The sequence below is a fragment of the Mustela erminea genome, chromosome 15 (assembly GCF_009829155.1).
Source record: "Mustela erminea isolate mMusErm1 chromosome 15, mMusErm1.Pri, whole genome shotgun sequence".
NCBI classification, from domain to species: domain Eukaryota; kingdom Metazoa; phylum Chordata; class Mammalia; order Carnivora; family Mustelidae; genus Mustela; species Mustela erminea.
The window spans coordinates 17,470,579-17,486,802 of record NC_045628.1 but is presented as its reverse complement, the minus strand read 5'-3'; the positions used below and the strand labels follow the sequence as shown (position 1 = coordinate 17,486,802).

Sequence of the window (16,224 nt, the reverse complement as noted above, 5' to 3'; positions counted from 1 at the left end):
GTTGGTGGTTACATTAATATATGCATGGAAAAAATTCATAGAACTGTAGACCACAAGTAAAGGTCAGTTTTACCGTATGTTACTTTAAAAATACAATTTTAAATATCAGACCTTGTTTGTAGTGGCAAAATGCTTGGCAGAAAAGTCGCATGAAATGCAAAGTGAAGGTTGTCTCTGAGACTTTAAGAAGAGTAGAGCCATTGTAGACATACACAAATTTTCCAAAAAATCATGTGAAGAGGGCGCCTGGGTGGCTCAGTGGGTTAAGCCGCTGCCTTCGGCTCAGGTCATGATCTCAGGGTCCTGGGATCGAGTCCCGCATCAGGCTCTCTGCTCAGCAGGGAGCCTGCTTCCTCCTCTCTCTCTGCCTGCCTCTCTGCCTACTTGTGTTCTCTGTCAAATAAATAAATAAAATCTTTAAAAAAAAAAATCATGTGAAGAAACAAAAAGCTCTTAGGAACAATATTAAGTGGTTTTCAGAAATTAAAGTTTCAAAATAAAATGTTCATTAGAAATAAGATAAACTAAGCTAGTTTAGATGAAAAAATGAGCATATAAAATACATATTATAAACTAGTTTTTGATGACAAGATAATACTAAGAAAGTTCTAGATTTTTTCAGTCATTCTTTCCCCATCTAAACTATTGAGGGTAACCAAAATATAGTTTAAACATGACTCAATTAACCTAACCTACCATCTGCAACTCCTTTTTGGCGGTCGTAAGTACACTTAAGAGAGTGCAATTCCAAGTGTCTCATTTTTCTGTGTGTGCGTGTGTGTGTGTGTGTTTCTTCAAATGTATAATATACCTAGGAGGAACTTAGAAATCGCTTCTTTGTGTCAAAACTTCTGGGTGATTCATTTGGAATCCTCTACTTTTGGGTTCATATTTCTACTTGCAGTTTAAAAATAATGTGTTCCCTCACTCTATCACTACAGCTATATCAGGATCAATTGAAATTTCTGAAAGGAAATAAATCTCATTTGGGACCTAGAAATGTTCACATATAGATCATTGTTAACTTTCTGACCTTCCCATATCTGCAGTCTGGTTTCTCCAAACTTCCCTGGCCACCCTCCAAAAAATGTGTTCCCCAAACCAACTAAACATCTTCATGTCTTTGTGCTTTACACATGTGGTCTTCTCTGTCTAGAATATTCTTGCCTCATTATTCACCCTAATAATTTCTGCCCTTTCTTCTTCTTCTTCTTTTTTTTTTTTTAAAGATTTTATTTATTTATTTGACAGAGAGAAATCACAAGTAGATGGAGAGGCAGGCAGAGAGAGAGAGAGGGAAGCAGGTTCTCCGCTGAGCAGAGAGCCCGATGCGGGACTCGATCCCAGGACTCTGAGATCATGACCTGAGCCGAAGGCAGCGGCTTAACCCACTGAGCCACCCAGGCGCCCTCTGCCCTTTCTTCTAATGGTTATTCAGGAAGTACTTGTTTGGGTCCGTCTGAGCTAATTATTCTCTATTCCTTACATGGGGGACTGACTACTTCCTCAATTGCTCCATTCAAGGTTGTCTTTGCAGTTCACGGAGTTTACCCCTTTGTTATTACTTAAACAGTATATTTTAATTTTGTCTACTTATCAAACTAAATGACACCATGAAGCTATTTCCTTTCACCAACTTACTTTTTTTTAAATTTTGTTCCATTTTGCAGCAATATTGTTAGAGAATTTCAACAAATGTTTGGATAAATGTATAAATGAATGTGTGAATGAATGGATTCAGTATTTCTTGGCTTCAGTCCTTTCATTCTAAAATATCTACAAAATATTCTCCATAAAACAGTTTTTTCATTCTATAGCATGCAAACTATTTGAAAATGTGTTATTGATAAAAGCTGGCAGAATAGATGAAATCCTTTCTCACATAAGAGCATACAATTGTTTTCATAACCAGTTCTGACAACACTGAATAAACTCACACCCACTCTACCTATAGCATCTCTGCTGTGATGTTCATAGAATGTCTAAAAGCAAAGTTATTTACAAGTTATACCATTGAGAATTGAAAATGTTATACATTGTTTTGAAAGGAAAAAAAATGTTGTTATCTTTATTTAGAATTAAATTGAGATAGCTTTGTGGGTTTATAGAAATAAAATATACCATGTGCAAATGAAAACTTTATAACTAAGTCAAAGAAAACCTTAAACTTTTAATGGTTTGGTTTAAGATTTTAATTTTCCTTTCTTTATACAATGAAATCTTCAAAGAAGTTGGTGAAGTGGGTAACATCCTTTCTCATATGAAGAAACACATGTACAGAGAGATGGTAACTTGGCCAAGGACACACAGTAAATAGAGAAGATAGAATCAGAAGTACAACCCTGAAGTTTAAGTTCTTAAACACTGTGCCAAATAGGTGATTAATTCTGTCTTAAAATTTTATAACTTTGCAGATAATTAGCATGTTAAGTGAGCCAACTCAAGAGATGTCCTATATAAAAGCAATAAAATAGTCAAGCCCTAGAAATGAAACAACAATTTAAGGGAAAAATATGAATAAAAGTGGTGAATATTTGACAGTAATACAGGTTGCGCTAAAAACTAGAAAAGGAAATAAAAATTAGAGCCTGGGAGACTTGGAAGCATAAGTCTTCAGCACACTGTTTATTCAATTTTTCATTCCTCCATCAATGACTGGGTGTCCACTCTATGCAAATCTCTGCTATAAGTGCTTGGGATAGAGTAGTGAGTAAGACAGAGAAAACCCTGTCCTCATGGAGATAGCATTTCAAAGAATATAAACTGAAAAATATGTAATGTATGTTGGGTAGTGACAGGGGTTCCGAAGAAGAAAAAAACAAACACTAAGGTACTAAGGAATGTAATTGTTTCCTTTTCCTTCTAGCCTAAGAAATGCGGGTTCTCTATGATGTCATCTTTTTGGCCTGAGATAATTTCCTCCCACCTCCGATGCTTAGTTCTTTGACATCGCCCCCCAAAGGAGTAAGGGAGAAAGCCCAATCCACAACCTGTATGGTTTCCCTAACTGCCTCATCTCCGGCAGCATCTCATCTGTGTTCATTTTACATTTTGCCAGGTTCTGCTTGTTATATAATGAAAAAGAAGTGGGCAGTGAACATTCTCATGATATAGTCTCCCTGAGGTAAAGTTCTGGGTACCCTGATCTCGGGTTGGTTTGTGCTGTGAGTGTCTAGGTTAGAACAAGTTTGTGGGAAGAAATAAAGTAGCTCCTGACCTTCTTCAGGACAAGCAAGTTTTTTCTACTTTCAGTGGCAAAACGTGTACTATGAGCTACTTATAATTTTTCTCAACTCTCAAATATTTCTCCATTCTCCCCCCCCCCCCCCCCCCCCCCCCCCCCCGCTTATCTTGTATTTAATTGAAATGTCTTGCAGGCTCTACCCTGGGAATAGCTTACCCCTTAGATCCTAGCTATTGTTGTTGTTGTTTTCTTCCTGTTTTGTTTTGTGAAAATGTATGTTTTTCTACTTCCAAGTCACCTTAAATACTTCAGGGGCAAATTGAGAGAAACTGCAGGAAGACCTGCAAAGTTCAAACACAATTTTTAAATGAAAACCACAAAGCCACAAATAATTTTTCAAAGATGGTTTTCTCTGATAATTTCAATAGGTAAAATATATCTTGTAATGAAGACAAAAATATCTCTGATCAATAATTATGTTATAAATGCTCCATTAAGCAGATACACTTTTTGAGAAAGTTATCAATAGAACGCTCTTCTGAATTGTAGTAATCCAGATGTGGAGTGTTTACTCTCTCCCGTACTGCTGCTTCCTCATTTCCACTATGCAAATATCCAGTGAACTCTTCTGTATTTTCAATAATCATCTAGAAGAGAAGGGGGTTGGTTCACATTCTTCATGCTTTGGAGATTAATGATACAGTCAATCATCTAAAATTCACATGGATCATTACTGCATTCACGGTAATTTATGCTCAATTAACACACTTAAAATCAGTTTTCTGTGGAGTTTAGCCAATTGGCTTTACAGCTTCTGGCTCTGAAAGATGCATTTTGCTTCTGATCACTGGCAGTATGGTTATTAAAGATTTTCGTTTTTCATAAATTGAACAGGGCCACTAGACAGTGGGATGGCTATGGCCAACCTCCTGGCCAAAAGCCATATTGCTCAATCCTGGCAGCTGTCCTCCACACAGATGTTGGGATAAACACCTGAACAGCAGGGTCACAGTGCTAGTGTATTGTAAGGGTCATTGGGAAGAAGACCATGTTGGACTCAGAGGGACAGAGAGAGTATGTTCTGCACTTGAATCTGTGTGCTGGGATACGAGCAAAGGAATCAGCAGGTCTTGATTTCCTATTGTAGAAATCAACAGGAATTTAGTTCATGTTCAAACTTCTAGAAATAACCCTTTGGGTAACATTGTGATTAGGGCTGATTGAACAAAGAAGAACATGGAATCCTTTCTTGTCTAAGTGTGGGTGAAAAAGTAAATTTCTAATAAAATTCAAAGTGTTTATGGTGAGTTAGTTTACATGGGCTGCTATCATATTTATTAGACAAAATAAATACCATCCAGTGCCTTAGTTAAAATCTAAAGCATTTTTGTCTTTTTTTATTAAGGTATATAAAAATTTTATTTCTTTTTCGTTAATTCAGGCTAAGAGGGTTTTGAAAAAAGATTGTATTTTAATGAATGTCCTTTGAAGATATGTTAACTAGGTATTAATAGTAATTTACTTAAAATTAGATAATTAGCTAAATGAAAAGTGAACAAGGCCAGAGGATTTCATAAGAATCTACCTCATCTCATTATTTCTCCTAAGGCGGATTGGTTTCTCACCTATAAATGTATTCTTTTACATAAAAGAGATACTATTCTAATATATGATCCTATCAAATATATTCTTTCTGTGACTATGTTTGGAATATATTTCCCAGAACGGAAGACCCGGAAGTAGGATAGACAGGCTGTGCAGATGTCACCTGCAAAATTACCAAGTATGCTATTCTAGAGAAAACTGAAATTTCCAAAAAAGAGCCTAGAGAAACTTAGCTCAGGAGACTTGTTCTCCAGTTTCCCATTCAAGCCCAGATAAACAATCTTGAGGTAATTTGACACAAAGAGAAGAGTAGAAAGTAATATCACTTTATTTTCTGCCTACCTTAGTCCGATGCATTGCTGTATGTATTTGACACCTTATCTCAATCTCCACAAATTTGTGGAGTGGGTGCTATGTTAATATATGGAAAGACAAATAACATGTCCTGAGTCACATGCCTTGGGATATGGGTGTCCAGCTGCCCCCTCCATAATCTGCATATTACTATGGTGTCATGGTGCTATGTGGGAGAAAGGAGTCACATGTTTTTGGCGGGAAGAATGTTTAAAGCTTTGCAAAGGTCATTTAGTATATGTGTGTGTATATATATGTACATATATATGTATATGTGTATATATATGTGTGTATATATGTATATATATGTATATGTATATATATATGTACACACACATACACACACTAAAAATATGCTGAATATATAAATATATATTTATATATTATATATAATTTTACATATATTTATATAAATATAAATCTATTCCACATATTATATATAAATATATTTATATATATAATTTATATGTTTATATAAATATATAGTGAGTATATATATCAGTATATATTATATATATAAAATATATATACTGAAAAATTAGTAATATAAATGATAAAGGTTAGAGTAAACAAAAATCTGGGGGATAAAAGTGCAAAATAAGTTAGAAAAAAAGTCAAGATAAAATCAGTGAAAAAAACAAGATGAGATAATGTCATTATAAAACATGACAAGAATTTATTTTAACTTACTCAACCCCAAACATTTACATACTTAAGAAGAAAACAGTGGGTTTTTCTTTTTGCTTTTGTTTGTTTGTGTGTGTGTGTGTGTGTGTGTGTGTGTGTGCGCGCCCCAGACACTACCAAGCTTAGTCCTGGCAATGAATGAATGAATACATAATACTTACCCTCAAAGAATTCATAACCTAACAGTTAATAGGCAAAAATGTAACTTAGTTTACCAGACAGGAGAAAAGATTTTTGACAGTCCAAGGAGGTATTTTAGGTATTAATAACATTTGAAAGATATTATAGATCTGAATGCAATTTTTCCCCATCTAATTTTAAGATTTTTGTTCTTTGTCCAGGACAAAACAGGAAGCTTAGCACCAATGAAGTTGACATGAAGTTTCAGACTGAATAAGATGTTTGAGAAGGTAGTATTTTTGTTAGATCCATGTACATGTATCCAATGGTACAATATAGTGTCTCTTTTTAAGCCCAAGCTCTTTTTTCAATACTTTTGTATATGAACATAAAACTCTAAGGAAGGTAAGATTTAGTAATTCATTTAAAATATAACATATTATATGCCATAAAATATACTATATACCATAAACCCTATTAACTAGGCAATTTTTAACATGTATTAGCCATAAAAAGTTGAAATTCTGGTTTATGGATGATAGCATAAGCATTAAGTATTGCGTTTTGTCTGTACAATAATGACAAAACCAGGAAACATCATCTTGCAATCCCAATAGACTATAATTCAATGGTTCTAAAAATCTGAAAGTAAAGTCACCAGGAATTTTTCAATTATGTTTTTAACTTAAAATAGTAATAGTAACACAATTCTTCATACTCCTTTTTGTGAATATAAAAAGAAGCACTTAAAGCCTAAAAGAAGCTTCAGGTTCTTTGTACTGTGATATTATTAGGAAAACCATATATTATATGTTCTCATACAACTATTAACTTTGTGTCAAGACCTAGCTCTTAGCTGAAGGATCCCTGTGAGCTTTGCCTGGTATTTAATTGTGTGTGTCACACATGGGCTACTAAAACTCATCTTTTAGTACCATTTTTTTGTTTGTTTGTTTTTAAACTAAGAAATAAAGGCATCTGGGTGGCTCAGTCAATTAAGCATCTGACCCTTGATTTTAGCTGTGGTCATGCTCTCAGGGTCCTAAGATCAAGCCCTGAATTGGGCTCCAAAATCATGCAGGAGCCTGCTGGAAGTTCTCTTCCCTATGTGCCTCACACCCCTCATCCCTTCACTCTCTCTAAACTAAATAAATCTTTAATAAAAAACTAAACTGTGTGCCTAGGTGGCTCAGCTGGTTGAGCAACTGCCTTCGGCTCAGGTCATGATCCTGGAGTCCTAGGATTGAGTCCCACATTGGGCTCCCTGCTTGGCAGGGAGTCTGCTTCTCCAGTCGACCTCTCTCCTCTCATGCTCTTTCTCTCTCTCATTCTCTCTCTCTCTCTCAAATAAATAAATAAAATCTTAAAAAAAAACAACTAAAAACTAAAAGTTTTCTGCCAAAAGATACATTAATTATATATTTTTAAAAATATGCATTGTATAGGAAAGATTATACTGAGATCTATACAAAACTATGTTACTGTTCAAACAGTAGCAGTAATTACTATGTTATTGTTCTAAAAATTAATTATGAATAAAATACACTTGAGTCTATATTGTAGGTATTTATTAGACTTTAGGAAGTATTTTTTTTTTAAAGATTTTATTTATTTATTTGACAGACGGAGATCACAAGTAGGCAGAGAAGCAGGCAGAGAGAGAGGAGGAAGCAGGCTCCCAGCTGAGCAGAGAGCCTGATGTGGGCCTCGATCCCAGGACCCTGGGATCATGACCTGAGCCAAAGGCAGAGGCTTTAACCCACTGAGCCACCCAGTCGTCCAGGAAGTATTTTTTAACGGTCAAATTTTTAAATGAAACTTAAAAAATTCAAGTTTGTAGACCCAATGAAGCACTTGGAACCTCAAGAGTAAACACCTCCTTTCTTCTAGAATAAAAATGGCTGAAATGATTTTTTTTGTCAGTGAATATTCTTAAAAGATACAGATTATGCTACTGGATTTTTTTTTCACTTTAAAGCTATTTATTTATTTATTTATTTATTTATTTATTGTGCCACATACAGAATTTTTATTTCTAACCCATGTGGTTTCTATCTTTGTAGTGTACACTTATTTGACTTTGTGATTTCTGTCTAGTGGATGGAAAATAATTTTAAATTTTACTTCTTTTATTTTTTACATTATCAACAAATTTCATTATCCAGCAAAAATCAGTAAGAGCACTTTTTTAACTGATACATGCTTCAGAATACATGGTTCTAAAAGATTTATATAAAACATTCCATCCAAGAAGAATAGAATATACATTTTCCTCAAGTACACACAGAAGAATCCCCTGGTAAAAAGGGACATAATAAATATTACATATTCTGGAAGACTGAAATCTGACTAAATATGTTTTCTAACCAGAATGGTACAAAACTAAAGATCAACAATAAAACAAAGGTGGGAAATCTACAATAGAAATATTAAATAATTAATATGTAAATATTAAACTAAATAATACTGCATAATACTGCACAATGGACAAATCAAATGGCAAATCAAAATGTGTCTCAAAATAAAAACAAAATAAAATACAATATTCTAAAAACCAATGGATAGCAGATCTTAGAGTGAAATTTATGCTATAAATTCTTGTATTAAGAAAATAATTTCAAATAAATGATATTACAAGGAACTAGTAAAAGAAGAAACCGATGAAATTTAGCAGAGAATGGGAATAACAAAGAAGTATCAGAAATAGAGACCAGAATAAATAACACAACATTGAAGGTAATGACCAATTTTTCCAAAAAAATAAAATTGGCAATGCTTTAATTACCTTAACTGAAGAAAAAAGAGAGAAGACTCAAAAACCAAAACAGTAAATGGAATACAACAGACACCATAGAAATATATAGTGTGGATAGCATTACCATAAATAATTATATAATAACAAATCAGATAACCTAGGAAAACAAGATAATTCCTAAAAATGCACAAGTTGCTGAGATTGAATCATGAATCTTGAATCCAAGAAATAAGAAATCTTAGACCAATAAAAAGAAGAAAGTTGAATTAGGAATCAAATCTACCAGCATAGAAAAGTCCAAGAATAAATGATTTCATTGGTGAATTCTATCAAACAAACAAACAAACAAACAAACAAAGACAATCTTTATCAAAGTCTTACAAATAACGGAATAGAGGGGGCACATTTAAAGTCATTCTATGTGGCTAATATTACCCTGATACCAAGGAAGGATAAATGCAAAAAAAAGAACAACAAAGTCTGGTTTTTCTGTTGTTAAGTACTGCTATTTCAACTTTCTTTTGACATCTGTTCATATGATAAATGATTCTACACCCCTCACTTTCAAGCTGCAGGTGTCTTCAGGTCTAAAATGAGTCTCTTGTAAGCAGCATATCGTTGTTGTTTTGTTTTGTTTTTAAATCCATTCTACCACCCTGTCTTTTGATTGGAGTGTTTAATCCACCTACATTCAGAATACTTATTGATAGATATATATTTATTGCCATTTTGTTACTTGGTTTGTCATTGTTGCTGGAGATTTTTTCTGATCCTTTCTTATCTTTGTCACTTTTGGTCTCTCCACTCAAAGTGTCCCTTGTAATATTTTGTGCAGGGTTGGTATATTGGCCATGAATTTCTTTAGTTTTGCTTGTCTGAGAGACTGTTTATCTCTCCATCTATTCTGAATGATAGCCTTGGTGGATAGAGTTCTCTTGGCTGCAGGTTTGTCCCACTCAGCACTTTGAATATATCATGCTACTTGCTTCTGGCTTGCCAAGTTTTGGTTGAGAAATCTCCAGCTAGCTTTATGGGTTTCCCCTTGCAAGTTAAGGACTTCTACTGTCTTGCTTTTAAGATTTTCCTTATATCACTCTATTTTGCAAATTTAATTACAATATGTCTTGAATTTGACCTGCTTTAGTTGATTTTTATGGGGGTCCTCTGTACCTCCTGGATCTGGATATGTTTCCTTCTGCAGATTAGAGAAGTTTTTGCTATTATTTCTTGAAATAAATTTTCAGCTCCCTTTTCTCTCTCCTCTTCTGCTGGGACTCCTGTAACATAATAAATGTCAATATGTTTGATGGAGTCAGAGTTCCCTAAGTCTATTCTTGTGTTCCATATTTCTTCTTTTTCTCTGTTGTTTTCTTCATTATTTTCCATTATTTTGTCATCTATATTACTAATCCATTTCTCTGCTTCTTCCAGCCTGCTATTCATTCTTTCAAGCCTGTTTCCAATCTTGTTTATGGCGTTCTTCATCTGTGATTCTTTTGTCTCTGTGGTAAGGGTCTCACGGATGTCTTCTTTTCTCAAGCCCAGTGAATATCCTTATGATTGTTGCTTTAAATTCTCCATCAAGCATGTTACTTATGTCTGTTTCACATTGATTTCTGGCTGTGGCTTTATTTTATTCTTTCATTGGGATAAATTCTTCTGCCTTGGCATTTTCTCTAAGTCTCTTGTCCTCTCCTGTGTGTTAGAAAAGCCAGTTATGTCTCCTGCTCCTGAAGTAATAGCCTTATGAAGAAGGGCATGTAGTGCCCTTAAGTAACTAAATAACTAAGTAATACTTGTAGGATTGTCTCTGGTATATGCTGCAGACACTCTGCTGCTGTGTTTTGGCCACATTGTCCTTCAGGCTAGTTGTCTGCAGAAGCTCTCCTTGCCTGCTGTGGACAGTATTTCATCCTTGGTGTGAATGTGGTGAGTTTTAACTAAGTGTGCTCTGGTCTGCTTGTAAAATGAGACCTTACACAAACTCCACCAGAACTGAGACCCTGTAGAACTCCCTGTTTGGGAGATGTGGTTTGGGCAGTGGTTTGTGCTGGTCTTTGGGGGCAGGGGCCTGCCATGATAGGTTTGAGGCAAGCTTGGCTGAGAGTGGAAGTTCTGCCAGAGCAGAGGCATTGGGGCTTTGTGTCACAATTAGGGAGCCAGTGTCTGCACTGAACTGCTTCCTAAAGGTGGCTCTGTGTTTATGCTAAGGGGCGAGGGACAAAAATGTTGCCAGCTAGCAACTTTGTTCCCAGAGAGGTGTCTCTGTGGACACTGGCTCTCCAGGGATGTGCTCAGAAAAGAGTGAATAATCTCACCACTGTGTGTTCCAGGAATTCATCGGATCACTGTTTCTATGCTCTCTACCCCCAGGTTGTTTTGTCTGCCCTCTTTCCAGAGCAGGGCAGTGCCTTCATGACTCTGTCCTAGCCAAGCCTGCTGACATTTAAAACTCAAGGCTTCAGTTATTGCTGATGGCCAGAACTCATGAAATTCAGCTCCTCTTGTTTTCCAAGCCAATGGTTTTGGCGAAACATTCTTCATGTGCATTCTCCTGTAAATTCTTCTTTTGCCCTTCTCCACAGTGATAGCCCTCCTGACCCCTCAGTGCCTGCAATTTATTTTCTCCCCTAAACCACTTCTCTGCACTTGCTGCCTTCTTTGTACCTTCTTCAATGTGGCCTCTTCTTTCCCTTCTGTTGTAGAGTTTGTTTTTTGTCAGTCTTTGGGCTGATTTATGGGGTATTTAGGATGATTTGATAATTACCTAGTTGTGTTTATAGGACAAGACAAGCTTAGTGTCCTCCTACTATGCCATCATCTTCTTTTCTTAATGCTGTTGCAATTTTGAAGAAGGACTATTAGGATAAAGGTATTTAGTGTGGGAGGAATTCGCTAAAGCTGGTAAAAGAACAGATGTTTCTAACACATCTCAACTTACAATATTTACTAAATTCTGTTTCTCAGTGTGGTAATATATGCACTTGTTTTCCCCCAGAGGCATGAAGAAAGCATAATAGATAGGATAAGTTTCTCAAAAAATAAATGGTTTCTTTCAAAAAACAGTGTTTTATGGGAAAACAATGCAAATGTAATCACTGATGAAAATTAGAGGGGCAACACAAGAGTGAATCTCATCTATTATACCATTCATTGGCACATGATTGTGATGAGGACTCAAAACCACAAGTGCATAAAGTATTACAAGATGTCATTGATGCAGTTAATTTTATTAAAACGAGGCCTTCTTCAAAATGTATAAGAAAAATTTAATAATAGTTTATAATAAATCTCAGTTTTTAATAAAATCTTTTGTAGCTAAATATCAGTTGCTTTCTGGCAATAAACTCTAGAGAGTTGTTAACTTAAAAAATAAGTAACACATTTTTAAAATAAACATGACAAATAAAAAATAAAATAAAAAATGAAAACACGACCAGTGTTTCAAATAAGCTGGTATTTTAAAGACAATCATAGTGATACTCACCTAGCTTAGAATATCAGAATATACACTTACTTTATTTATTGCTTTATAGCAGAAGTCCCATTTTATTGATATTTGACAAAGATCTTCTTCAGTATGTAACTCTTATTAAGTAGAAAATATCTGGAAATTTTTTGACAAAAACTGTTTTTGTCAAAACAAAAATTATTGGATTTCCACAGTTCAGATACATGGAAGCAAACTTTTCTCAACTGTTTGAGAATCACAAATTTCTTGATTTCCCAAATAAATACTAAGTCATTAGTTTCTAAGAAAAACTATTATCAGGGAAGATGGAAATCAACCAGCTATATCTCTAAATCCTTTGTATCAGTATTTATTCAGTATAATCTACAAGTCAATTTTTTATTAGAATTAAAACTTTTGTAAAGTACCACTTTCAGTTATGATGGTTATTAAAGCTGAAGAGCAAAATAAACCAACCTTAGAACCAGACTTCTAAATCATCGTGTGCTATTAAAAAATAAACCAAGGGCACCTGGGTGACTCAGTCAGTTAAGCATCTAACTTGGCTCAGGTCATGATCTCAGGGTCTTGGAATCAAACCCCACATTAGGCTCCAAGCTTAGTGGGAAGTCTGAGCATTTTCTTCTTCCCTCTCCCTCTGCCCCTCCCCCTTGTTCTCATTCTCTTTCTCAAATTAAATCTTATAAAAAAGAAGCCAAAACCTTAAAAGTATTTAGGAATATTTTTCTCTCAATAAAACAAAATGGTAATGTACCAAAGGAAATAAAATTTATTTTTTAAGGTAATATAGTTTATATAGTAATATATAATATATATAATATAGTTATATGGTAATATAGTAATATAGTTTATATTATCTTGTTTAATTTTCTACTTTGTGTAAATTTTGAAACGTAGGTAAGATGTCATTACAGTAACATGTTTCATGTAATTTTTAGATATATAAGTGCACATTTGTTAGAACAAAAGGGTCTATTTTTAACAAAATTGGAGATCTAAGCATAATGAAAATATTATATCATTTTGGGGTATGAGCCTTCCATATGCCAATTATATCACTTAAAACTGTTAAACTGTCCACAACCTTGTGAAGAAATTAAATATTAGGTGACAGTGGAGAATAGTTGACAATCAAAGCCTTATCAGTATAGTGTTATAATTAAAATAATAAATATAGGGTGACTGGCTTATGGACATTGGGGAGGATTTATGCTATGGTGAGTGCTGTGAGATGTGTAAGCCTGATGATTCAAGACCTGTATCCCTGGGGCAAGTAATACATTATATGTTAATTAAAAAAAAACAGATTAGTGTCATTAAACAAACAAACAAACAAAAACACTAGAAGGTGATACATATAGGTAGCAATACAATATTCAGGAAACCAGAGTAGTAGGGTTAGTGAATCTAAAAAATAAAAAATAAAATAAAATAAAATAAAATAAAATAAAATAAAATAAAATAAATAATAATAATAAAAATAAATAAATATTAGCATCAGTCAGATTGGATTTAAGACTAACTTGACATGCGGGTGCCTGGATGGCTCAGGCATTAAGCGTCTGCCCTCAGCTCAGGTCATAAATTCAGGTTCCTGGGATTGAACCCCATATCAGGCTATCTGCTCAGTGGGGAACCTACTTCTCCCTCTCCCACTCTCCCTGCTTGTGTTCCCTCTCTCGCTGTGTCTTTCTCTATCAAATAAATAAATAAAATCTTAAAAAAAATAGAAGACTAACTTGACATGAAAACGTAGGCCATTTATCTTATTTTTATGACCATTAGTTTCCACATCTATAAAATCTTCATAATGATATCTATCTTTCTGAGGTATTATGGGAAATTGAATGTGATGACCTATGTAAAACATTACTTGATAAATGGTAGGTTTTTAAATTACTTGATAAGTAGTAGTTATAATAAACCTATAAAAACTTACAGACAGAAGTCCCTTGGTGGCTTAGTCAGTTAAGTATCTGACTTCAGCTTGGGTCTTGATATTGGGGTCCTGGAATCGAGCTGCACACCTCTACCTCTGCCCCTCACCCCACTTGTGCTGCCTCTGTCTCTTTCAATTAAATAAAATCTTAAAAATATATATATAGACAATGCAGTTTTTGTAGGGAGAAATATGTATCCTTAGATGATTCTGGAACCTCTTGTTCAGAATTTCACAAGGTGAAGCAGTATCCTAGTAATTTCCTTTGAACATATCTAGTATTAAGACACTGACTATTTTAGAAATGAAATTTAATATTGTATATGCATTTATACACATCTCATACCCCCATATATAACCCAAAGAGTAAGAAGTTTGTTAGCCCTTTCTCTAAAGTCAGACTAAACTTTCCTCTGCCACTTCTAGTCTGTAGTTATATCAGTTCTTTCCACTGAGAGCTCGTCAGAAGAGCAAAGAGAAGGAAAGTGATAGATTGGTTATTGTATTTTGACTGTTCATTCATCTGGAGCTAAAAGCAGCTATGGAGGCAAACCTGTATTTGCTTTGGACTTCTTGATCAGAGTCTCCAGGCAGATATCAGTGATGGCCATTTTCATTTTTATATATAAAGTTTTGTGAGTTAAATACAAGGTTCCAAAGCAGATAAGGGGCAAGAGTTATCTCAACACAAGAAGAATGGGAATGAGTAACACTGAAAACTTTTTAAGTCCCTTCTTTTCTGCAAATAATTATCTATGCTGATTTTCTAAGCATATTGAAAAATGAAGGAAGGTTTAATGGGGCTTGTCAACTAAGAGAAACAAGTTTGTACATTCAATTTTATACTATCTTTAAATGCAAATGCTGTTAAGGCAGTTATGACTGGGAGACTGTTCCATCTGATGTTGCATTACTGTGATTAATTCTGTACAGTTTCAAAAGCCTTCCATCTATTTTTTTCAAACATTTCAGTGGAGGCCTTCTGTTTGACCTATTACTTGCTAATTATTGGTGAGTTCTCCTTTTTTTTTTTTCTTTTTTAGTAAAGTTTTTATGTATTTGAAGAAAGAGAGTGTGAGAGAGAGAGAGAGCGTGTGTCAGGGGAGGGGCAGAGGGGAAGAGAATCTTAAGCAGGCTCCATGCCCAGTGTGCAGTTAGACACGGTCATGATCTCTGATCCCTGAGATGATGACCTGAGTGGAAACGACGAGTCCATTGCTTACCTGTACCACTGGTGCCCCAATTCTTTTTTTAATCACTAGTATCTTTTCAATGGAAACTACAAAGTGGAAGGGGTTTTGATTTACCACAGTACTCTGAACGATAAACTAGGGCTTCAAAGAAAAATGTCACATTCTTAGTGAATCAAGTGAGTATATGGATTGCTTCTTGAAGATTGCTTTTAATACAGGGAGGAAACAGGGAGCAACAAAATGAATCAGAAGTAGACAGTTTGAAAAGTGTGTATACATTTGATAAAGAATAATCAGAATTGGAAATAAAAGCATTAAAGATACTTTGGATGACAGTTGTTAATTGTATGATAACAAGGAAACTCTCATATAGGTACAAGGGCAGAAAGAGAATGTTTCTAAATGTCTGTCTGGTGGGAATCATAACAGACTTCAGCCAGCAGATTTCATTAAATCTCCAGACAGACTTCTGTAAAACATAAGGTTGGTGTTTCTCCGGAGCAGAGAGTTCTTTGATGTTTTCTCTCTTCCTTGTTCCCTCTTTGAGGCTGGACTGTTAGCTCTCTAACAGGGAGCATGGCAAGAGAGTAGGGAGAACTTCTGGCTCTAGATTCTCCTGCTGGGAATTTGCTCTGATCCCACAAGTGGAGAAATATACTCCTTTGTATTGAAACTCTTCCTTATATACCTCTTTCTTAGTCCCATGAAGAAATGTACATTGTTCTTTCCAATGTCAATTACTGAGCGCTTCTTTACTAATTGCACGCTCTATCGCTCATCATTACCCTTACCCAAATTTTAACATCTCATTTCCCACATTTCCTTTATTATATAAACATCCCAATGTTTATTACATAAACATCCCAATGTTTATTACATAAACATCCCAATGTTTATTATATAAACATCCCTCTG

General features: G+C 34.8%; 1 protein-coding gene across 2 annotated transcripts in view; it reads left to right on the top strand.

Annotated features, from left to right (window-relative positions):
- Positions 1–16,224, top strand: part of GPC5 (glypican 5) — a 1,399,440-nt gene that overhangs the window by 1,003,736 nt on the left and 379,480 nt on the right. Inside the window, exon 8 of one of the 2 annotated variants that reach the window (XM_032314683.1) lies at positions 6,172–6,208. The exons of the other annotated variant lie outside the window; for it this stretch is intronic. Coding sequence (XP_032170574.1) covers positions 6,172–6,173 — 2 coding nt within the window. The 3' untranslated portion in view covers positions 6,174–6,208. Of the gene's footprint in view, positions 1–6,171; positions 6,209–16,224 lie in introns of those variants that run through there. 2 annotated transcript variants of the gene reach the window in all.